Genomic DNA, 26,282 nt, shown 5'->3' on the forward strand with positions numbered 1-26,282 from the left:
CAATACACGTCGGTTACTCACGGACTGGACATTATTACACCTTACGCCATTCACTTCTTAAACCCATCAGTGCTCACTGGACTGTCCCATCAACATTCAACTGGGATAGAGGTAATTGGTGAAATGTCAGTGAAGTCTGCTATTTATAATGCTTTGATTGCAATGTGTTTGAAGTTGACCGCTAATACAGTTTTGATTTTCTGCACAATTTCAATTCTCCAATATAACGTCAATTAATATTAGGCTGCAGATTGATCTAGACCAGTCATTTAAAAAAGTAAATGGAAATTTTAAAAGAAAAATTTTCATATTTCCCACAAAAATCTGCAATAAACACGCATCTTTGCATGACGTATTAATTATAACAGCACATACTGGCCACTGTTCTGGTAATACCAAAGTTTTCCTGAGAAGTCCAGGTTACATGAACTGCTAATTGCCCGCCTCGCCTTTAAAGAGAATGTCAGCACCCAAAGATAGTGATGAGAAACAGAAGTCCACCGTTCCATCTGAGGTTCTTCGTACCTGTAATTCTATTTTAGTGCAGTAATTCCTGAAGGCGATCTCCAGACCACCGGCCTCATATTCCTTGGCAAACAGTATTTCTGTCCCACTAAGTTTAGAAGACCAGTGGAGGCAGAGCAGGGCTTTCTACAGTTATGACCAAGAGATCGGCGAATGCTACTTTGCCTTTTTCCAGCTCAGAAAAGCCGAGTGATGTTTTTTGAAAACTCTTAATATAAAGGTTCTCTCCAAGAGAAGAACCACTGGGATCCCCAGCACCTAAACATTATGGAATTACATAGATGTTAACTGAATGACTCCTCAGGCCAAACTGACCCAAGATACCCTGTCTTCAATGAGGTAAACTTTAACCCCCTCTCCCCCGAAAAAACTAAAGGAAAAGCAGTAACAATGAAAAAGCAATATTCCTTTTTTTTTTTTTTTTGGGCTCAGTTGAAACGTGGTTGCTCTCTTCCATTAGTTAAAAATCTTGGGGGAACTGAGAAAAATAATCCAAGAAATGCAGCTGAATGCCATGATGTCACGAGAAGACTCTAGAGAATGAGTTTTCTCTGATTTCAATTAGCTATCAAATGTTCTGCTGGCGTATAAATTGTCTTCCATGCCACAAACTTTAAAAACAAGTCACAAAATCCACATTAGAATATAAGTTTTTTAATTTTTATAAATAACTTATCTGTTACACAAAGATAGTTTACCCAGCTAAATCACAAAACCATCAACTCAAGATATCCAAATTACGTTTTATTAATAAAACAAGTAAAAACTGATTTATCAATCTTCACATAGAACTGCAGATGAAGCTGAAAAACAAGGCCTAGTTTTAAAACAAAATGCATCAAATGTAAGGGCTTTGGGTCTACGGTCTAATTAGCTATGATTGTCGTATTTCTTCCCCTATACGAGATGCAGAGCCTGGAGTCAAGGCTTTGACATCCATATAGACCACCTGTAACAATCCTGCTTGTTTCAGAAATATCCATTTGCAGACATTTACAATGGGTGACAGTGAACATTATCTCCTACCTTTTGCTACATTTCAGCACTTCCCTTAGCCCCATTCTAAGCACTGATATATAATTTCATAATTCTGTTTTTTAAATGCATACTGTTATTTCTTTTTCTTGATTTCATTTAGTTATATACATTCCCGATCATCTGAATATTTATTTTCCTTATAAAAATATATCATCAAAATAAAGAGATGCTTGAGGTTGCTTCAGTGTTCAAGTTTGCTTGTTTTTCTTTTTTCCAGCTTTCCTTCAGTTGTCCTAAATATGACTAGCCTAGTTTTATAAATAGACATGATACTGCCACCAAGTCAGGTTTAGAAACGGACTGCCCCAACAGTAAAGCATTTCAACTTCTCCCCAAACCAGGGCTGTCGGTACTGCTGCTGTTGCTGGTTTTGGACACTGTACTTTGCCCATAGTAATCTCTTGTGGAAGTTCTGTGGGACACCAGGCAGATGAAGCAAGCTGAACCGTGTTGCTCTGTCAGTGGGTTTAAAAATACCTTTCGTTTTAAGCTTCCCTGGGGAAGGTCAGTGTGCCGTGCGACCCCCCGCTGATGCCGGCGGGCACGCGGTGACTCAGAGAGACGTGAGCCTTGTCGTACTTCCTGCGAGTCAGCGGGCAGCATCTGCGTGGCTTCACAGAACTCGGCGCTCGGGAGGGCCAAGTACAGAGGAAGGAGAGGAAAGTTATTTTGTGCACAGTTTCATTTCATTAATGCTTTTTTATTTTAAGGCATTGCTTCTCTCAGGTAAGGCTTAAAAAGGGACATGATCGTGCTTAATCACTAAAAGGAAAAAAGAAAATTAGTTAACAAAAGACTATTACACTATACATATAGAAATATAAGAAAATAATAAAGAAAAGAAATCACTTAAAGCAGACTCGAGCGATCTGTACAGTAGGAAAGGCTGTGGGGTACTTCACGGCATGTCTGTACAGACAGCGCCTGCCGCTTTCCTTTCCATCTTTAGACCCCAGATGCTGGCTTCACAGAGTGGAGATGTTTTCAGGGAAGACAAAGACGAGGCCAAGAGTACCACAGATTCATGAAGTTCTTCCCCTATTCATTGGCACCACGCGGCAGCAAACAGTTTTTAAATAGTTAAACCTTGCTCCTTTTCTTCATGTTTGTAGTGTTTCACCGAAAGCTTTAAAAAAAAAAGCCATCGCTCTATTCCTTCCTCCTGTCAAAATTCAGTAGTGACATGAGGGGGGAAAAGGTACTGGGCACACCTAGGCACTACTAGAGTGAGAATTATCCACAATGGGCTACTGGTAACACTGTACATGGTTAGGCAGCGGGCAACCGAGTCTCTCAGCAGCCTCCCTTTCATGTGATGAATTTCAACTGCCCATGACATTAGACTGAGGTATTATTAGCTCTGGGGGCTGACATTTAACATTAGCACAACACCATCTCATCACACCTTCAATCTGACAATATCCTATGTAGCAGTGAAACTTCTCCCCGATGACAGACTAGTTTCTTGAACTTCCGATGTGGTTTTGGAGCTACAGGGCCTTTTGGCTCAGAAATGCCTGGGCATCTCACACTGTTCACAGCGGATTAAGGCTGGATGGTTCAAAAAAGTACAGGCAGTACAATTCCACTGAGCCCCCTCATCATCTTCTGTGTCTTGAGTCTTTGGTGTTTTGATGGTGGACCTTTGATCTGTAAAGAAGCAAAAGAATTGTCTTAGAAGCAAAACACCGCAAAGTCGTAAATTACTGGCAACTTTAAGCACCATCTGGACTGCACAGCACAGAGCAGCTGCTTAACCAAATGAAGCACCGAGCTGATTCTGACATGCTCGGTTCTCACCCGCCTCTAGCAAGCTGGCGCTTCTCTGCTGGGGAACACCAACGCCGGCAGGATGGGGTCACCTCACTATCTCCTTCAGGGGAAAAAGAGCATCATTTTCTCCAACTGACAGCAGGAGAAAAGGGAAATCAATTTATATGGGAACCAACAGCAAAGATTCCCATCATCGCACCTTGGACTGTGAAAAGGTGTCCTGCTACCATACTGACAGTGACTCTATGTCTCATTAAAGTCAGATTTTCGCTCCCTACTGAAGAAGTACTTCTATTTCTGTTTTCTACCAGGAATGGACTTTTTGTTAAATGTTCTCTATTTGCTAAAAATGTAAGCTGTGAACAACACAAATAAAAACAGAAAGACGAGCTAATTTCTAAAATCTTAACTATATATTAACAGTAATTTGGAGAAGCAAATCAGTGTAAAAATTCTACCATACTTTATTCCTCGGTTTATTTTAAAATCATATTTATTACAGAACAGTAGAAACAATACTAGATTGAGGGCTGTGAGAATGGAGTTCTGCTCCTGGCTCTGCTCCTCACTCATGACTTCTCTATTCTGTGATCGTAGATAAACCACACACCCTTCAGGTCTAACCTTTCTAATAAAGTGAAGCCACTGTAGCTTTATGAGGCCAATGTTCTAGAGTGTTTGAAGGGATTAACATTTAAGGAGTTTTTACTTAAACTCCTTAAATTTAAGGAGTAATTACATTCCTCTAAGGTTGTGTCTAAGATGAAACTGCATTTGTGAAACTCTTTTTTTTGAGGGGGGGGAATCCCATTAGAAATGTAGGATAATATTCCTACAAATTAGTTTGGGGAGGTTTAAAGTAAAAGGAGCACACATTGTTGGAGCTCTCCCATCAAGGTTTACAATGTAAAGATTCAAACTATGTTAAAACACTGTATTTAACAAATTTCTAATTTGCAAATTCCACCTATTCCACTGAGTTGGTATCTAAATGATATCTTCTCTGATAATTTAAAAGATAGACTTACTGTATTTAGTAGGCAAAATAGAGGAAGTCAACCTTTTATAACATACCTAAAATAGTTAAGTGATGTTTGGTATTCTGTCCCCCTTTACTTATTTTTTAAAATATGTATATTTTAAAGATTTTATTTGAGAGAGAGAGAGAACACATGTGCACAGGCGAGGGGCGGGGTAGAGGTAGAGAGAGTTGCAGACTCCCTGCTGAGCAGGAAAGACTTGGGGCTCGATCCCAGGACCCAGAGATCAATGACCCGAGCTGAAGGCAGACACTTAACCGACTGAGCCACCCAGCTGTCCTTTAGCGGCATCTTATTTACTGATTAGTCTTAAGGAACACTTTATTGCAAAACTGTCAACTTCAGGCATTGGTCACAATTTTTAGGCATCATGACTCTTTTTGCAACATTCAAGAGCAACTTGACACTGTTATTTATAGAATAATTTTCTTTAAATCGAGTAATTTAAAAATATCTAATTAAGGCTTATCTAAGTAAAAATATTTGAAAAATTGAGGGTCTGATAATACTAGTTAATATTTCTTAAACCACATTAAAATAAATAAAGTTTTGTTTTAACTTTTTACCATAAAAATTTTTACACTTCATACTTGGGAAACATTTTATCGAATGATTGTTTTAATCTGGGGCTCCATCCTACTTAACAGAATTTTGGTCTTACTTCGGTGTTAGAAAACATTCCCACCTGGCACATTTAAAAAACTGTCCTAAAAACAATGGTTTTTAGGAAGGTGGATTATTTGTATTAACACTTTAATCTATTATTAAATACCAGCACCTTCTTCATTATTTAAGTAATATCTAAGGTATTTAATAGGAGACCTATACATTTTTTTTTAAATGAAAAATCTCCAATGTTTTCTTGTATCTGCACAATCTCATTTGGTACTTAAACTTGCAGAGGGAGGGGGAGAAGCAGGCTCTCTGCTGTGCAGGGAGCCCGATGCAGGGCTTGATCCCATGATCTCTGGGATCATGACCTAAGCCAAAGGCAGAGGCTCAACTGACTGAGCCACCCAGGTGCCCCTAGAAATCTTTTTATTAGAGGTATTTGGAAACCAGAATTTAAAGAGGAAGTTAGACTGCAAAGGATGACTTGTGATTTCCACACTAATTTTAGCTGTTTAAAAAGCAAAACACTGCAGTGTAAAGCAGAACTGCAAAATCAGTTCCAACTAAATAAACCTTTATAAATGAAACTAATAATTTTCTATTTTAGCCTGAAGGTAAAAATGTTTGATTCTATATTTCTCCAAAATAGCAGACAAGCTTCTGTCTTTTGTAAAAAAGCTTTTAATAGATTTTTTCTTTTTTCTCTTTTTTGGGTAATAATTGCCGTATTTCATCATATTTGGCATGTTATAAACTTTTAAAATTGCAGTATAGTTGACATACAATGTTATAGTAGTTTCAGGTGAAGAGCATAGTGATTCAACAACTTTATACATTACACAATGCTCATCATGATGTTACCATCTGTCACCATACAAAGCTACTACCATATTATTGACCATATTCCCTATTCTGTACTTTTCACCCCTGAGACTTATCTATTTTATACCTGGAAGTTTGTACCACTTAATCCCCTTCACCTATTTTGCTCATCTCTCCCCACCCCAGTGATCATTAGTTTGTTCTCTGTATTTATTAGTCTGCCTCTGTTTTGTTGTTGTTGGTTTTTTTCGATTCCACAAATAAGTGAAATGATATGGTATATTATATTTGTCTTATTTCACTAGCTTGAAAAGACACATGCATGCCTATGCTTACTGCAGCATTATTTACAATAACCAAATATGGAAGCAACCTAAGTGTCCACTGATAGATGAATGAATAAAGAAGGTGTGTGTGTGTGTGTGTACACAAGGGAATATTATTCAGCCACAAAGAAGGAAATCTTGCCATTCACAACAGCATGGATGAACCTAAACAGTATTATGCCAAGTGAATTACTGGACTGTGTGGGATTTCTAATTTTTGAGGAATTTCCATACTGTTTTCCATAGAAGCTATTATAAATTTAAATTCCCACCAACAGTACACAAGGGTTCCCCTTTTCTCCACATCCTCATCAATACTTGTTATTTCTTGTCCTTCAAGTTTTAAATTTTTAGTTGTCTTTGATACTAGTCACTCCTGACTGGTGTGAGGGGTTATCTCATTGTAGTTTTGACTGGCATTTCCCTCATGATGAGTGATACTGAGCATCTTTTCATGTGTCTGTTGGCTATCCGCATGTCTTTGTTGGAAAAATGTCTATTCAGGTCCTTTGCCCATTTTAAAATTGGATTATTTGGGGTTTTTTTGGGTGGTGAGTTGTATGAATGCTTTATATATTTTAAATATTAATCTCTTATCAGGTATATTGTTTGTGAGTATCTTCTCCCACTCAGTAGTTGCCTGTTCATTTTGTTGATGATTTCCTTGCTGTGCAAAAGCTTTTTCGTTTGATAATGGCTTTTGTTTCGCTTGCCTGAGGAGACATGTCTGGAAAACTGTAGCTAAGGCCAATGTCAAAGAGATTACTGCCTATGTTTTAAGAATTTTATGGTTTCAGGCCTTACATTTAGGTTAATGTAATTAATGGTTAATCCATTTTGAGCTTAGTTTTGTGTATGAGTGGTCCAGTTTCATTCTCCATTGTAAATTCTTGCCTCCTTTGTTGTAGATTAATTGATGATGTACGTGTGGGTTTATTTCTGGGTACTCTATTCTGTTTCATTGGTCTGTGTGTCTATTTTTGTGCCAGTACATTTTTTTTTAAAGATTTTATTTATTTATTTATTTGACAGAGAGAGAGAGAGAGACAGCCAGTGAGAGAGGGAACACAAGCAGGGGGAGTGGGAGAGGAAGAAGCAGGCTCCGAGCGGAGATGCCTGATGTGGGGCTCGATCCCAGAACGCTGGGATCACGCCCTGAGCCGAAGGCAGACGCTTAGCGACTGCGCCACCCAGGCGCCCCCAGTACCATATATTGAAACTGGGATTGTGAGACTTCCAGCTTTGTTCTTTCTCAAGATAGCTTTGGCTATTTGGGGTCTTTGGGTTCCAAACAAATTTTCGGCTTATTTATTCTAGTTCTGTGAAAAATACCATTGGTATTTTGGTAGGGACTGCATCGAATCTCAATGTAGATTGCTCTGGTAGTAAAGACATTTAGCAGTATCAATTCTTCCAATTCATGAGCATGGTATATCTTTCCATTTGTTTGTGTTGTCTTCAATTTCCTTCATCAATGTCTTAGTTTTTAGAGTACAGGTATTTGTATTTTAGTTTTCTTTGATGCAACTAAGAGTGGGGTTGTTCTCTTAATTTCTCTTCTGCTACATTGTTGTTAGTGTATAGAAATGTAACAAATTTCTGCATATTAATTTTGTGTCCTACAACTTTACTGAATTCATTTATTAATTCTAATAGTTTTTTTGGTGAAGTCTTCAGTGTTATCTATATATAGTATATCATCTGCAAATAGTGACAGTTTTATTTCTTCCTTATCAATTTGGATACTTTTCTTTTTCTTATATGATTGCTGCAGCTAGGAACTTCTAGTTGAATAAATGTTGAATAAAAATGGCAAAAGTGGGCATCCTTGTCTTGTTCCTGATCTTAGAGGAACAACTTCTAGTTTTTCACAAATGATTATAATGTTAGCTATGGGTCTGCCATATAAGGCCTTTATTTTGTTGAGGTATGTTCCCTCCAAACCCACTTTGTTGAGTTTTTATCATGAAGAGATGTTGAGTTTTGTCAGATGCTTTTTCTACATCACTTTATTAATGTGGTGTATCATGCTGATTGATCTGTACATATTAAACCATCCTTGCATCCCTGGAATAAATCCTACCTGACTGTGGCGAATGATCCTTTTAGTGTATTGTTGAATTGCATTTGCTAATATTTTGTTGAGTGTTTTTTGCATCTATGTTCATCTGGGATACTGGCCTGTAATTTTCTTTTTTTGTAGTGTCTTTGTCTGGTTTTGTTTATCAGGGTAATGCTGGCCTTGTAGAATAAATTTGGAAGTTTTCCTTCCTCTTTTACTTTTTGGAATAGTTTGAGAAGGACAGATACTAACTCTTCCTTAAATGCTTGGCAGAATTCACCTATGAAGCCGTCTGATCCTGGACTTTTGTTTGTTGAGAATTTTTTGATTCCAGACTCAGTTTTGTTACTAGTAATCAGTCTGTTCACATTTTCTGTTTCTTCCTGATTCAGTCCCAGAATAGTGTTTATTTATAGGAATTTATCCATTTCTTCTAGGTTGTTGAAATCTTGGCATAAAACTTTTCATAGTAATCCTTTATAATCCTTTGTATTTCTGTAGTGTTGGTTGTTACTTCTCCTCTTTCATTTTTTATTTTATTTATTTGAGCCCTCTCTTTTCCCTGATGTGTCTGGTTAAAGGTTTATCAATTTTGCTTATGTTTTTAAAGAACTAGATCTTGGTTTCATTGATCTTTTCTATTTTTCTTAGACTCTATTTTGTTTATTTCCACTCTGATCTTTAATATTTCCTTCCTTTTACTAACTTTGGGCTTTGTTTGTTCTTTTTCTAGTTCCTCTAAGTATAGAGTTAGATTATCTGAGATTTTTTTTTTGTTTCTTGAGGTAGGTCTCTATCACCATAAACTTCTCTCTTAGAGCTGCTTTTGCTGCATTCCAGAGAATTTGAACCTGTGCTTTCATTTTCATTTGTCTCCAAGTATTTTTTTATTTCCTGTGATTTCTTCATTGATGCATTGGTTGTTTAAAATGTTGTTCAGCCTCCACATATTTGTGGTTTTTTCCCAATTGTTCCCTTGTAATTGACTTCTAGTTTTATAGCATTGTGGTTGGAAAGATGCTTGACATGACTTCAGTCTTAAGTTCATTGAGACTTGTTTTGTGGCCTAACATATGTGATCTATCCTGGAGACTGTTCGATGTGTACTTCATGATATGTATTCTGCTGTTTTTGGATGAAATGTTCTCTATCTATCTCTTAAGTCCATGTGTTCTAATGGGTTGTTCATAAGCCACTGTTTCCTTATTTTCTGTCTGGAAGATCTCTCCACTGATATAAGTGCACTGTTAAAGTTCCCTACTATTATTGTATTACTGTCAATTTCTCTCTTTATATCTGTTAATATTTGCTTCATATGTTTAGGTGCTCCTCTGTTGGGTGTATAGATATGTACAATTGTAATATCCTTTTGTTGATCTCTTTACATTGCACAATCCCTTTTTTTGTCTCTTGTTGCAGTCTTTGTTTTAAAGTCTGCTTTGTCTGATGTAAGTACGGCTACCCCAGTTTGTTTGTTTGCTTCTATATGCAAGGAGCATCTTTTTTCCATCCCTTTCCTTTCAGTCAGTATCTTTAGGTCTGAAGTGAGTCTCTTGTAGGGAGCATACAGATGGGCCTTGTTATTTTACCATCCAGTCACCCTATATCTTTTGACTGGAGGATTCAGACCATTTACATTCAAAGTAATTACTGATAGACATACTTATTACCATTTTGTGGTTTTCTGGTTGTTTCTGTAGTTCCTCTACGTTCCTTTCTTCTTTTGTATTATGTTATGTTTGGATTCCTTTCTCTTTATTTTTTGTGTATCTATTACAGGTTTTTGATCGGTGGTTACCATGAAGTTCATATGTAACAACCTAAGTATATAGCAGTCCATATGAAGTTGATGATCCCTATAGCTCAAACACATTCTAAAAGCACTGTTTTTACTTTCTCCTCTATGTTTTATGTATATGTCATATTTTATGTCTTTTTATTTTGTGAGTCCCTTAACTAATTTTTTTTTAGATATAGTTGATTTTACTACTTTTGTCTTTCAACCTTCAAACTAAGTTTTATAAGCAATTGATCAACTATCTTTACCATATGTTTGCTCTCACCCGGGAAATTTTTTCATTTCATTATTTTCTTATTTCTAGTTATGGCCTTTTCTTGTCCCTTTAACTTTTCTTATGAGGCTGGATTAGTGGTGATGAACTCTAACTTTTGTTTGTCTGGGAAACTCTAGCTCTCCAATTCTAAATGATAATTCTGCCGAGCAGTATCCTGGTTATAAGTTTTTTCCTTTCAGCACTTTGAATATATCATGCCACTCCCTTCTGGCTGCAGTTTCTGTTGCAAAATTAGCTGATAGTCTCATGGGGTTTTTCCTTATATATAAATAGTTCCTGTTCTCTTACTGCTTTTAAGATTCTCTATCTTTAATCTTTGACATTTTCATTATGTGTCTTGGTGTAGATCTCTTTGGGCTCATCTTATTTGGGACTGTCTGTGCTTCCTGAACCTGGATGTATGTTTCCTTCCCCAGGTTAGTAAAGTTTTCAACTATAATCTCTTAAAGTAAGTTTTCTGTCCTTTTCTCCCTTTCTCCTCCTTCTGGGACCTCTATAATGTGAATGTTATTATTCCTGATGTTCCAGAGAGGTCCCTTAACCTAGCCTCATTTTTTTTTTTTTAAAGATTTTATTTATTTATTTGACAGAGATAGAGACAGCCAGTGAGAGAGGGAACACAAGCAGGGGGAGTGGGAGAGGAAGAAGCAGGCTCATAGCAGAGGAGCCTGATGTGGGGCTCGATCCCAGAACGCCGGGATCACGCCCTGAGCCGAAGACAGATGCTTAACCGCTGTGCCACCCAGGCGCCCCAAACCTAGCCTCATTTTTTAACATGCTTTTTTCTTTTTGCTGTTCAGCTTGGGTGCTTTCCATCACCCTGGCTCTAGATGGTTGATCCATTCTTCTGCATCCTCTAATCTGCTGCTGAGTCCCTCTAGTGTATTTTTCATTTCATTAATTGTATTCTTCAGCTCTATTTTTATATTTTATATCTCTTTGTTGAAGGTCTCACTGAACTCATCCACTCTCCTCTCAAGTATGATGAGCATCTTTATGACCATTACTTTGAATTCTTTATCAAGCAGATTGTTTATTTCTGTTTCATTTAGTTCCTTTTCTGAATTTTCGTTTGTTTGTTTGGAGCACATTCCAGTCTCATTTTGACTTCCTGCGTTTGTTTCTATGACTTAGGGAACAGAGCTACCTCTCCCAATCATGAAGGAAAGGCTCCGTGTAGGAATGTCCCTATACAGACTGCATGTGCCTGGCAGCTTTGGCTGGCTGGCAGTAGCTGTAGCAAGTGTGAGCTGAGTCCTGGGGTACTCCATGCAGGGATGCCCTGGTAGGATGGCTGGAGCTGTGGTGGGTACAGGCTGAGGGGCACTGGTGTGCACTGCACCGTGGGCCACCTTGGTGGCATGGCTGGAGCTCAGGTGGGCACAGGTGGAGGGGGCTATTTTGGAAGGATGGCTGGAGCTGATGGGGGAAGAGGTGCAAGTATTGCTGAGAGGGAAGGCTGGCTAGAGTGGCTAGACTCTGCTCCCATTTATGCTATCAAGGAGGTGGAAGAGGGTAAACATAGTGCTTGCTTGCACTTCTGACCCCAGAGAGAGTCCCAGCAGTTCTCCCACCACTTGGCAGATGCTCTAGGGTTGGTATATGGGTTTTCTTCACTTTATTCTAGGTGCCCTTTATTTTTATTTATTTGAGGGAGAGCGAGCACATGAAGGGGAGGGGGGAGAGGGAGAGCAAGAAGACGACTCCTCATTGAGCAGGGAGCCTGAGCAGGGCTCGATCCCAGGACCGCGGGACCATGACTAAACTGAAGGCATATGCTTAACCGACTGAGCCACCCAGGCATCCCTCTAAATCACAGCTTTTTTTGGGGGCCAGGGTGGGCAAATCTGTGCATGGGTCCCTCAGTGCCCTCTCTCCCCTCTGCAGTTCACAGTGTAGGGGGTGGGGTTCCCATGGTTACAGTGTCTCCATCTTTCCTTCCAATCTCTATGTGGTCCTTCTATCCTTTGCTGTGCAGAAGCTGTTCAATCAGCTCAGTTCTTCAGGAGGAACTGCTCTATATGTAGGTGTAGATATGGTACGTCCACAAGAAGAGGTGGGTTTAGGGTCTTCCTATGACAACATCTTGGACCCCTCCCCTTAACATATTATACATTTAAGGAAAGGCTTCCATCTGTGCTTTCTACTATTCTACCTTTCCTTACTTTTTATCTCCATGAAAAATTTCAAACATATATAGAAACAGGATAGTAAAATAAACCCTCATGTTCTTATCCTGCTTCAAATTGTCAAGACCAGTCTTATTAATCTATTTCCCATCTATCCTCCATCTACATACTCCCTCTTGCACTCAATGCATAAGTACTGGTTGATGTTGAAGCAAAACAGGAATCTTTTTATAAAAAAAATTCTAGTTTTTGAGAGAGTGAAAAGATTATATTAAAGCAACTCGTTCAGAGTCTGGGAATACCCACTTTGCTTATTTTAAGGAGCTAGGCTATGCCACTGTTTTATTCCTTTATTCAGTTAACATCTAAACGGCATCTTGTATTTTAACCACTGCTTACTGTGACAAATGCCCTAATCTCACTTTTGCTCTTCTATAATAATAGTTCATTGCATTCCAGCTAACTATGTTTAGAAACATTTAAATTAAAAAACAAAACAAAACAAAACACGAAGATACAGCTAGTTCTAATCAAATTATATTTAAACAAAAATGAGGGAGTGGAGAGAACAGGATACCTAGTGAGACTATGAAAAGTCTTTCTTACAAACCAAAGAGCTAATAACGTACCTATTCTTTCTTGTTCTCATTTCTCTCTATATTTTAAGTCCTAGAGTAAAAAAATCCACACACATATTTTGACATACCCTTGTTTCGTGTGCATACAAATCTGATTATCAATGATGTAAAATGACAGTAGGTAATAGTTTTCAAAAATCATTCGTCTGAAATTCAGAGTATTGTGATTATACAGAATTATGCATAAATTAAACAGAATACTCATGAAAAATAAACTTCCCTAAGCTGTCTTTCTCATCAGTTATCAAAAATTTTAAAGAGAACAAATTTTTGCACCTGATTATCTTTTCCCCCAGACTTGCTATTTTAGGAGTATATATGAATCCTAAGGACATGCATATATTACTTTTAAGGAATGAAGTACATTACACTTTTGCATCCTCCCCCGTCCCCAGCATGTAAGTGAAAAGAAGCAACTATCTTCCTAATGAATTCATCCACGAATGCCACAGTCTGAAGCACTTCTAAAGTGGAAGGTTGCTAAAAACAAATTTTCTAAAATCTTGCTTTTCAGAATGTAATGGTTTTCACATTAATGAATACACTAACCTTTGGGTTTTGGTGGCACAGGACCTACAAATCCAATATTGTCATAAAAGTTATGAATAGCGCTGGGATTAAAATGTGGTCCTGAAATATATAAAAAGTAAATATATCAATGTTTATAGCTCAAAAATATTTAATTTTATTTTTTAAAAAGCAAATATTTTCTTTCTAAAAAAGATCACAGTATAAATAGAAGAAATGCTTTTCATTTATTTTGCACCTCTAATCTCAAATTACATGTAAGGATGTCAAAACAGCTGAGGTAGGTATAATACAGTACTCACAACAGAAGCCTAAGTGGTAAATGGGGGGACAGGTCAAATTAAACTATAGTAAGACAGTAACAGAATTAGAACTACACCACTGTTCTATGTGACAAGTTAAAATAACATAAAATTGAACAATTTAAAATATAATTTCAAATGATCGAACAAACAGCTTGGCCCCAAGTAAGTATTAAAAACCTTGCACTAATTTAATGTAACGGTTCAGAGGACAAAAAGAACAAGCTCAAGAACTATAGCTGCTAGACCAGCACTAACTTCCTTTTTCCCTCTTTATAGTTAAACTATGGCATCTTCAGTGAATGTTTCAAGATACACGACTTATTAAGGTTTTTAAAAGAAAATACATTATCATCTTTCAGTTTGATGGATTTTCAGCACACCCTTAAGAGAGTAATTAAGGATTTCTTTTTTGTTGGCTTCCTTCTCTTATCCTGTCTTTTCCATTTCATTTATTTCTATTATTTCCCTAACTTCAGAATTAGGTTTAAGTTATACAATTTCCTTTTAGTTGTCTATGGAACTGAATTAAATTGTCAAGATTTTTTGCTATAATAACAAAGTATTGCTTATCACTAATAGCTCAAGTTTTCATAATAAGCTTTCACTGTTCTAAAAAATGTATAAGCCATGTTTTTATTCTCTTCTCTGTTTTATCAATTAAGATAGTGCCATTAGGGTGGGGATGCCTTTTTAATTAGGTTCTTAAAGCATGATTCTTGAAAAGTAAAAGGAAAAAAGGAAAACAGGAAAAATACATGAGTACCTATATTTTAACCTTAATATTGTAAAAAATATGATATTATACATTCTACTAATATATAACAGTAATACTTTTGACAATACAGCCAGACATACTAATCACTGTCTTCCCTTAACATGAGACAAAAGCAGCTTTGAATAATACAAATTTTATCAAATTATTCATATACCAAATACATAATTTCTTCTGGAAGGGGGGGCAGAGAGAAAAACCCAATAGTTTTTTAGTACTATCTGGCTCCAAAGTCAAATCTGAGACAATAAGATTATAACTGATAACTTTGTTTTCAGTGACAGGAAAAGAGTTGATAAATTAATACAATGAGTGTCAGTTGAATATGCACTGAACTTTACCTCGGGCTTGAAAAAGATCAATTTCTTTGGTTAAGCAGTCAATGTCAATCTGGAGTTGTCTATTACAACTTCTCAACTGCTGCATTTCTTCGAGCTGAAAAATAATTCCGTGTGAGAAGGATCTATGGTGGATTCTCTCGTCATTAGTTAACAAAGAGTGGAGTTTGGCAGGGGAGGGTAAGGGCAAAGAAACAAGAGCATTTCTAGAAAACTAGATCAACCTTTTACACTTATAACAGATTGCCTATTCTCAAGTTCAAGCACAGAGGTCATAAGAGTTATATAAAGACTTACTGAAGGTATTTGGGATATGGAATTTGATCTTTTCAGGCGCCTTCTAGTTAGATTATTTTCCATTTCATTGACCTCAGATTTTAGTTTATCCAGCTTTTTCTTTTGAATCTCAAGTTCTCTTTGAAGTCGTTCCATTCTGGCCTTCTGGTGTACCAACAGAGCTGCAACACATATTCGTAAACATGAGGACCCACCCACTTTAGTCAATTAACCTTTAAGTAGCCTTGGGAAAACAAAGCAAGTGAATATTTCTGTGACAAACAAGAGTATGCCAAGATACCTTAAAACAAATTATTCTGAGTTTAAATGTTTAAAATTTCAAAATTTTTAACTTGAAAATTATTTTAATTATTTAAGAAGAAAAATGTTGCTACTTTTTAAAAATATTTTTTAGAAAGTGTTTGGATAAACCCACTTTATGGCTAAGGACAGTATTTTTAGTAGCCTATTACCTCTCTAAAGGCTCCAGTCTAGTCAACTAATCTACTAACTACTATTTAATTCACATCTGACCCTCTGAAAGGATAACACCTTCTAAGAAGCCTCCTGTGTTTGGACTTTGCATAAGGTATTCTAATATGAACACTTTATAGACATTTTAAAAGGGAATATGGGTTAAGCTAAATCCATTTTCTTGTATGCAACAAATAAAACAGAATGATTTTAATCCATACGAATGTTAACATTAAATTGTTAATTTTTTTTTTAAAGAGAGAGAGTGCAACCATGTGAGCAGGGGTGGGGAGGGGAGGGGGGCAGAGGGAGAGGGAGAATCTTAAATAGGCTCCACGTTCAGTGCAGAGCCCGATATGGGGCTCAATCTCAAGACCTCAAGATCATGACCCTAGTCAAAACCAACAGTTAGACACTTAACAAACTGAGCTACCCAGGTGCTCTAAAATGTGAAACATTAATATTAAATTGTTCAAATCACAAAGTAAAAATGATACCACTTAAAGAAATCACTTATATTTGTGGAGATATTTTCCCAAGATTTTTTTTGTTTGCATTTGTGTTTTTGTTTTTTTAGAGAAGGAGATAGAGAGAGAGCACATAGGGCAGGGAGGGGCAAAGGGAGAGGGAGAGAGAGAATCTTAAGCAGGCTCCATGCTCAGCACAGTGCATGACATGGGGCTCGATCTCACAACCCTGAGGATCATGATCCGAGCCAAAATCGAGAGTTGGATGCTTAACCCAGGTGCCCTTATTTTCCTAAGATTTTTAAAGAAAGAAACTATGCAGTTAATCCTGTAGCATGAATGATAAACTGCTTGGGAAACCTTATTAAGCCATAACAATCAGCATATGTTCTTGTGATTAATCCTTGGACAATGCAGGCCTCTTTTTTAGGATACTGGACTGGGAGTGAAGATACCTGTATCTACTTCTATAAAACGTCAGCTCAGGATGATTCTACCATGAGAAAACAGGCAGATTTAGAAAAGTACAATTAACCTTTAAAAATGAAAACTAGCTATTAAAATGAAAAACTCAAGTAGATTAAACAGTTAATGCTGAACAGTTATCTTCAACTAATCTGAAATTTCTATGAATCTAAAAAATAAGAAAAAGGCTCTGGCATATTAAGGTATATTTGGGCCATTCACTCTAGCAGTATATTCTAGAACCAGAACTAGGGTATGGAGTGGGGGAGGCCGTTAAGCTCAAGTACTTCAAATAGTTGATAATTTTTCCCAACAAAATCTGACACTGTTATAATCTGTAGATGCTTCCCTCTGTAATTCTTTCTTATTTATTGGAAGAAATAAAAACGAGGGCATAATGTTTCAAGTTTTAAAAACTATGGCTGATTCTTTTTGATAAACACTAAAACCCTGTTAAACTTTCTCCCATTTTAATATATATTCTGTCACTGCAGGGAGGTGTTTTTGGAGATAAACATGTTCCTGGTTGAAAACTTGCTGTGTCTTTGTTACTTTCCTATCAAGTTTTTTTTTTTTTTTTTAAGATTTTATTTATTTACTTTGACAGAGAGAGCACCAGCAAGAGAGGGAACACAAGCAGGGGGAGTGGGAGAGGAAGAAGCAGGCTCCCAGCAGAGCAGGGAGCCCGATGCGGGACTTGATCCCAGGACCCTGGGATCAGGCCCTGAGCCGAAGGCAGACGCTTAACGACTGAACTATCCAGGCGCCCCCCCTATCAAACCTGTTTTGTCAGGCTTCTATCAATTTGACTTATTTATCTGAACTGCAGTTTTATCCCTCTATTTCCAAAATATACGAATTCTACATTAGGGTTTGTTCATTCTCCTAAAAGAAGATGAGGATGTGGGCTGTTATTTTTTGAGTGGGACAAAAAGAGAAGAAAAGCTGGCAGCAGGACTGCAGTAAGAATGAAGGACAAGGCAGAGGAAGATGTGGAATAATATACTTTCCTCCATTTCTAAACTCCAACCATCTTGCCAACAATGTGTCTCAAGTGGCATTACTTAGAAATTTGTTCAAATTTGTGATTATTTTATTTAAAAGTATCATTTCTTAATACTCAAGATGTTCTCCCTAATGACTAAATCCTTCAATATTCTCTAAAAACCAAACAATGGTTTATATTTATGCTGAAATGATAAAACATGATATACATTTGTGGTACTATTTATTGTGAAGCAAGGATGAGAACAGATTTCCTGAGAAACTGAAACCCAACTTATATCACATATGAGTGATCAAAATTTATACTGTAAGAGCAGAGAGAGAACCTCAGGGTGAGAAATTATTATGACAATTATCCCCAGGCTAGTGATTTCCTTGGAGGCCCTGGCAGAAGCAAATGCAACCCACTTCCACTACCAGGGAGCTATTACTATGGGATCCATATGGAAAAACCCTCAATGAAGAGAAGCTCTCAACAGAAAACCATGACCAAACAAGAAAGTGATCTACCATGAGAATCAATGGTCCAGAAAGAGCCCCCAAACTTAAACTAAAAGGCAGCTTACAGAATAGGAAAATATATTTGCAAATGATGTATCTGATAAAGGGTTAGTGTCCAAAATCTACAATTAACTTATAAAACTCAACACCCAAAAAACAAATAATCCATCCAGTAAAGAAATGGGTTGAAGACATGAACAGACATTTTTCCAAAGAAGACATCCAGATGGCTAACGGACACATGAAAAGATGCTCAACATCACTCATCATCAGGGAAATACAAATCAAAACCACAAGGAGATACCACCCCACACCTGTCAAAATGGCTAAAATTAACACAGGAAACAACAGAAGTTGGGGAAGATGCAAAGAAAGGGGAACCCTCTTACACTGTTGGTGAGAATGCAAACTGGTGCAGTCACTCTGGAAAACAGTATGGAATTTCGTCAAAAAGGTTAAAAATAGAACTACCCTACAATCCAGCAAATTGCACTACTAGGTATTTACCCAAAGGATACAAATACAAATTCAAAGGGGGTACATGCAGCCTGATGTTTAAAGCAGCGTTATCAACAATAGCCAAACCACGGAAAAGCCCAAGTGTCCACCGACTAACGAATGGATGAAGAAGCCGTAGGTACAGCATTTAGTGTATGCATATATATGTATGTACACACACAGTGGGATACTATTCAGCCATCAAAAAGAATGAAATCTTGCCTTCTGCAATGATGTGGATGGAGCTAGAGTGGATATGCTAAGCAAAATAAGTCAGTCAGAGAAAGACAAATACCACATTTCACTTATATGCGGGAATTTAGGAAACCAAACAGATGAACATATGAGAGAGAGAGAAGAGGGTAGCAAAAAAAAGAGAGAGAAAGAGGGTAGCAAACCATAACAGACTCTTAACTACACAGAACAAACAGGGTTGATGGAGGGAAGAAGGTGGGGGATGGGCTAAGTGGGCGATGGGCATTAAGAAGGGCACTTGTGATGAGCACTGGGTGTTGTATGTAAGTGATGAATCACTAAATTCTATTCCTGAAACCAATATTACACTATGTGTTAAACTAATAGAATTTAAATAAAAATTTGGAAAGAAAAAAAAAAAAGGAAAAGTACCATAACAACTTCTAGAAATGAAATACAGTCAGTGAAATGAAAAAGTCAAATAGATTAAACAGCAGATTAGATATAGTCAAAGACAGTTAGTGACCTGGAAGATAAATCTAAGATCATTACCCAGAACACACAGAGATAAAGCCACAGCAAACATGAAAGGGGTTAAGATATCTCACATAAATCTAAAAAGGAGTTCCAGAAGGAGACAACAGAAAGAATGGAGGAGAGGCAAAATTCGAAGAGATGCTTGCTGAAAATTTTCCAAAACTTAAAGAAAAGAAATAACAGAATCCAGAAGATAATGGCATAATTTGATCATCTAACTAGATTATCAGAACATGGATGAATAGCTACATTTTTAGATAAAGTTTGGGGGAATTTACCAACCACAGATTGCTGCTGAAAGAACTACTAATGATGTTTTTTGATAAGATGGAAATTAATACAAAAGGAAAGAACAGATGAATAAATCCAAATAAAGTTCTAACTCTAAAACAAAGGAGAAAGACCATGGCAGTGGGTGGGGTGGCATAAATTGCTTAGAAAAAAGAAAAACTAAAACATTAGAAAGTAACAAGAAACTGGAAATATGAAGACCAGAGAAGCATTCTAAGGTCTTAAAGTATTTAGGAAGAATACTCTCCAATGTTGCTAAACCAACTATACATGTTAGGGGCGCCTGGCCGGCTTAGTCAGTAGAGCACGTGACTCTTGCTGTTGGGTGTGGAGTCTACTTAAACACACACACACACACACACACACACACACACGTTAAATATTCTGGGATCACTATTAGAGAAAGCTAAATAGAATGCAGTTTCTAAGTTAAAAGAAAGACCAAACAAAAGGAGATATAATAAAGATCTGATTAAACTTAGATGGCAGGAAAGGAAGAAAAAAGGAAAGAAATAGAAAATAAATTATGACAAGAATAATTCCAAATATATCAGTAATCACAACTGCAATTTAATTAAATGTATTTGTTTAGATATAAGAGATCTGCATGTTAGATTTTTAAAATTTAGCTACATGCTGTTCATAAGAAACACATTTAAAACAATTCACTCACACATTCTTTTAATATATTGACAGTCTACTTATGAAATCAACGAACAGGCAAAAATCCCTGCCCTTGTGGGGCTTACATTATAGAGGTAGGAGAGATGCTGTGTGTGTGTGTGTGTGTGTGTGTGTGTGTGTGTGTGCGCAAGAACAAGGCTCTAAACAAGTGGTCAACAAACTATGGACCACTGGACAAAAACAGCCCACTGCCTGTTCTGTGAAAAAAGTGTTACTGGAGTACAGCCAAGCTCACTTGTTTACTTATTGTCTGTGGCTGTTTTTGTGTTACAACAGCAGAATTGGATAGCTGTGACAGAAACTGCATGGCTTGCAAACTCATACGTAGTTTATTTACTATTTGGCCCTTTATCAGGTCATGTGGAGACTTGATCATATTAGGAAGTTTGAGTAAAAGGGGGCCCCATCACAGAAAGGTCAGGAGTAAAAGGACTAAAGTAAAATAAATATTCTATGCTTTGGGCACCACTCTAAGAGGCACAAAGTAAGAGCAGCCAATTGCTGGGGATATTCAAAGTGTGTGGTACACTAAAGGCAACATCAAAACTTGAACCCAGCTCCGTTCCTAACTAAACTGACCCAGCCCTTTAAAAACCCACAGAAAAGAGAGGTGTTCCCATTTCTGGGTGTAAATACTACTTATCCCAGTCTCTTCTGTTTTGTTTTTTTTTTACACACAATATTTGGCATTCAACAAGAAACTATGAGACATACAGAAAGGCAAGAGAAAAATTCAACTTATCACCAAGAGATAAGGCAATCAACAGAACCATACTAAAAGATGACCCAGATGCTAGAACTACCTGACAGGGAATTTAAAACTAACTGTGATTAATATGTTAAAGGATCTAGTTAAAAAGTGGACAACAGGCAGGAACAAAGAGATAATTTGAGAAATGGAAATCATAAAAAAAAGTCAAATGCTAGAAATTAAATATGGCATCAGGGATAACGAATTCCTTCAACAGACTTACTAGCACACTGGATACAGAAGAATCAGTGAACTTGAAAGACAGATATTACCCAAACACGAAGAAAAAAGTGAAAAAAAGAACAAAGCATCCAAGAGATGCAGGAAATATCAGTCTAATACACATGTAATCAGTGAAAAACAAGTCAGAAGAAATATTTGAAGAGATAATGGGCAAATACCCTCCAAAATTAAGGAAAGACAACAAATCACAGATCAAAAAGGCCGGAGATCTCCAAGTAGTATTAAAACAAACCAGACACATCATAGTCAAACTACTGAAAACCAAAGACAGAGAAAATCTTGAAGGCTGCTAGATAAGTTTGTTTTTTTGTTTTTTTAAAAAGATCTGTTTATTTATTTTAGAAAGAGAGAGAGTGCGTGCCCAACAGTGGGGCGGGGAGGGACAGAGGGAGAGAGAATCCTTAAGCAGACTCCTTGCTGAGTGCAGAGCCTGACAGGGAGCTTGATCCCAGGACCCTGAGCTCATGATCTGTGCCGAAATCAAAAGCCAGCCACCCAAACAACTGAGCAACCAGGTGCCCCCACTAGAGAAGTTTTGAAAGTGACATACCAGGCGACTGTAACACTGAAATAAAGCAAGTGTAGTAATATTCATTTCAGAAAAAAAAAATTGATTTCAGGGCAAAATATGTTATGAGATAAAGAGGCTTCTTTACTTAATGATAAAAGGGTGAGGGGGAAGCTAGCATTCAACTTTAACGGTTTCAAAAAACACAGAAGAACATTCAAATTTATTTTTGAACCAACGCATCTCAGAACATACATTGCAGGACAGGGGCTGAACACTCTCCTAGTCACAGAGAGCTCCACTAGTAATCCCCAATATGATATTTTTAATGTTTCTATCAAAATAGGAAAGTAAACCACAGAGGTGAGAGCTACACAGAAGACCAGTATTAGTAGGAGACATCCTTTAACAACAACAGGCAGAAATGTGATTCAAAAAGATTTAGGAGAAATGAAGGAGCCAGAGCTGCTGAAGGTTGTGGGGATATTTTGAAGTTAAAGAGTAAATTCTTCAGAATGTTTCTGAGATAGGAAAAATATTACATCCCTGGGAATTCACAAGGAGAGGAGTTTTTACAACAGCTAAAGACATGGCTTGCCTCTGGGAAAAATGGCAAGATATATCCTATGATTAGACTGAAGCCCTGAAGTAAAATACTATGAATCCATTGCCTCAGAATTTATGAGAGATTTCTTTCCAGTGAAAACAAAATCTTAGAGCAGAGTTATAATGACTATGTTACTTGGAAATGACAAATATAGTTTAGAGACTATTCAGGATCTTTTAAGTATGATTGTTAATTATAAACAAAATAAAAAGTGTTCTGAAGATAGTAGCAAAGAGATATGACCCTCTATTTCATAGCAATTCTTTCTTCTAAGTGCCTGGATTTCTATGTGTCTAGTTCACTTTCACTTGTGGCTTGGGATTTTTAGATAGAAATCTGAGAAAGATGAACAACAAAGAAAAGAGGGCGGGGCCAAGGTGAATCACTATGAAAATTCAGCTAAAGCCAATGAACTCTTTTTCTCTAGTTGTGGTCTGTCTACCAATTTTAACCTTTACTGTATAAACCATTATACAATACATATCCATTAAGAACCATTATTAGACTCATAATGAAGAAAAGTAATTATAGTCTTTTTATAAAGACAGTTTTGCTCTGAATCAGGCTCCACCTAATGGAGTTAGCTTTCACAGTCCTTCATTCTTACATAAGAACCAAGAGCCATGTATCACCATACATTTCAGGAACATCTGACACGTAAAAGATCTAGAAAAAGAGAAAGACTAAACCCAGATTAAATAGAGATAATTCAGGAGACAGACAAAAACTTAGATCCTAATTAGCATAATTAAGAGATCTGAGATATTCATACACCCATAAAACAATCTGCTGTGAGAAAGGAATTAGAGAATTAGTTCTTAGAAATTAAAAACATCATTGCTGAAATGAAATTTCATACATGGGTTGGGATAAAAATTAAGGAAGTATACTCAGTTACAGAATAGGAAAGATAGGAAGTAGAGTACTTGAGGATATAACAATGAGAAATAGAAGGCTAGTCTAGGATGTCAAATAGCTGAATAAGACAAGTTCTAGAAAAGAGACAATGGAGAAACTGGGAATCAGGAGGGGATTTCCAGAACTGAAGGGAGACACTAGCCTTTAAACTGAAGGAGTTCACTGAATGTGGAACAAGGATAATTTAAAGAAAAACCTAAATCTAGATACATAATTGTGTCTGTATACAGAAGATACATATATACATATATGTGTATATACACATATATAACAGGTATTATAAAATATATATATATATAAATGTATGCATACAAGTGTGTATACCTTGATAAAAATAACATCCAGTCATATGTGAGTAGTTAAACTATAATAAGGCATCGGTAAAGACTGTGCTTTAGTTTTATTTGTGATATTTGCATTGTAACAGTATTTCATTCAGCCAAAAACACATTAATTAAATTTTTACAGTACTGGAATCCAAGATTTTCTGGATTGGATGTGGAGCCCAATGCAGGGCTTAAACTTACAACCCTGAGATGAAGACCTGGGCTGAAGAGTCAGATGCTTAACCAACTGAACAACCCAGGCACCCCCAAGATAATTTTAATCGTAAAGGAGCTTAAGTTAATTTCTATACTACCTGTTCAAAGGGCATTAAATAAATTAATACCGTGAGTAAAGTGTGAAGGAAGGAAACAAAGTTGAACTATTTCAAGAGCTTATATATTATTACTTTGTATTTATAAATCAGTATCCCACTAACAGAGAAACTTTTTTTTGTTAGATGAATTCATTGCATTTCACACTCGAAAAAATTCAGCATTTTAGATTTTTCATTATTAAGTACATCTCTCAACTAAACCTCAAACTCCTTGAGAGTAAACACTGAATTCAGTTTTGTAACACGGGTGTCTAGTATTAAACCTTGACAATGGTAGGCACTTGATAAATATCTATTAAACATAAAATAATGACAACAATTTGACTTCTAATGAATGATAGAGTAAAATACTAATTTTTGGTCCAAGAAATAGAAATATTGATAAAACAGAAATGTGAAATTTATTTTAGAGTCTCTTTGAATGCTTGGTTTTAGTATTTATCACTTAGCACAACTGAATACATTTTGAAATATGGCAAGACTTCTCGGTTGCTCACAATGCAGAAAGATGGCTTTTTTTAATATGCTACTTTTACCAAGGAAATAAAATAGCTGATGTATTTAACATCTCGATCACACACTGACTTTGTTTTCTAAACCTACCTATCTACTTTACCTTTGAAATACACAAGAAGGGAGAGGGAGGATGAATAACGAAGAAAAAAAATTCAGTACCTTTTAAACTCTCTTTCAGTCAAAATTACATTTTAATAGATAAAGGTAATTTAAGCATGCAACTCCCTCTTGTGGTTGTTAAAATAACTATTAGTTAATTCAAATACTAGGGCCCTTAAACCACTCCTCTAGGCATTTTTTTTTAAGCAGCAGTTTTAGAAATCTTAGTCTTTACCCAGCTTTTGTCAACTTCCAGTGAATGACGGAAACAACTTCTTACTCAACTTTATTTGTAATTAGAAAAACACACTTCAAGTTTCAGATGGTGTTAGCTTTACTAATTTTAGGTATTTTACAGTGTAAATAACATCTAATTTCTCCAAAAGTTAAAAAAAAAAAAGGGAGGATGCAGTGTGCACATTAAAAGAATACCTTTGCCACTGGAAAATGTAACAGGTATTCATGGATACAAAGATCTTGGGCTTATTAAAGAGAGAGAGAGAAATTTGCCATCAGAAACATAATAGATACTTATTTCTAATGTCTTTTATACTTTTGTCTGTCATGACAATTTTATAAGCCTAAGTCAGGTACATGCCTAAATCACTGTACCTAAAACGAGGTACAATGTCAGCGTCTAAAATAAATCAAGACTTTTCTGGACTGTAACTGTTGACATCAGGGGTATTTGTTGTATATGCCAATGTGTAATTATTGTCACCTATTTAGTAATGGACTCACAAAGGATTCAGAGATGGTAATTACTCATTAAAATAAACATCCTGATGTTCTCTTCTATTTTGCCATCTTTCAGCAGAGTTTGAAATCAGGTCTTTCAATAGTGCTGCAACTGGGTCTGTAATCTGGGCAACAGAAATAATAGAACTATGAGGAATGATGCTTAACTCCTGTAATTATTTTTAAGAAACTTAAATGACTTATACATTCATATTAATAATAGATGAGTATGAGGCTTCCGCTAGATAAACACTTTGTTGGCCTTTATTTGTATATAAGTAAGATTCTTTTTTTTTTTTTTTAAAGATTTTATTTATTTATTCGACAGAGATAGAGACAGGCAGCGAGAGAGGGAACACAAGCAGGGGGAGTGGGAGAGGAAGAAGCAGGCTCATAGCAGAAGAGCCTGATGTGGGGCTCGATCCCATAACGCCGGGATCACACCCTGAGCCAAAGGCAGATGATTAACCGCTGTGCCACCCAGGCGCCCCTATAAGTAAGATTCTAAATGCAATCTTACAGCATTAAAATACAGGTACTGTCTAAAATTTTTGTTTTAGAGAAAAAGAAAACCAGGCCCTAGAGATACCAAAAGAGCCTCCAAGAAATACAACTAAATGAACCATAAAGGAACTGGGGACGTTTATAGCTTAGGCTTATCCTTTTAAAGGGGACTATGGCAGTTATTTTCAAGTTTTTGAAGGGCTGCCATAGGAAAGAGAAATGAGGCCAGTTCGATATGGTTGCAAAGAATATCACTATAATTTAAGAGAAGATAAGTGCAAGATTTCTGATCTTTTGAAATCCTGGAATGTTGTGAAGGGCCAGTTTCTAAATAAGACATAAAACCTAGAAACCAGAAAGA

The 26,282-nt window shown here is 36.6% G+C and overlaps 1 protein-coding gene across 6 annotated transcripts in view; it reads right to left on the minus strand.

Annotated features, from left to right (window-relative positions):
- Window positions 1-1,163: 1,163 nt before the first annotated feature.
- TAB2 (TGF-beta activated kinase 1 (MAP3K7) binding protein 2) overlaps window positions 1,164-26,282 on the minus strand; it is an 87,162-nt gene continuing 62,043 nt past the window's right edge. For 5 of the 6 annotated variants that reach the window (XM_057310979.1, XM_048225932.2, XM_048225931.2 and 2 more), the window contains 4 exons: window positions 15,281-15,441; window positions 14,987-15,080; window positions 13,590-13,670; window positions 1,164-3,213 (listed from right to left, as the gene is read on the minus strand). In XM_057310979.1, coding sequence (XP_057166962.1) covers window positions 3,071-3,213; window positions 13,590-13,670; window positions 14,987-15,080; window positions 15,281-15,441 — 479 coding nt within the window. In that variant the 3' untranslated portion in view covers window positions 1,164-3,070. The remainder of the gene's footprint in view (window positions 3,214-13,589; window positions 13,671-14,986; window positions 15,081-15,280; window positions 15,442-26,282) is intronic. The other variant, XR_007191547.2, reaches the window with a different exon arrangement.

Source organism: Ursus arctos, unplaced genomic scaffold, assembly GCF_023065955.2.
Source record: "Ursus arctos isolate Adak ecotype North America unplaced genomic scaffold, UrsArc2.0 scaffold_13, whole genome shotgun sequence".
Classification (NCBI taxonomy): Eukaryota; Metazoa; Chordata; class Mammalia; order Carnivora; family Ursidae; genus Ursus; species Ursus arctos.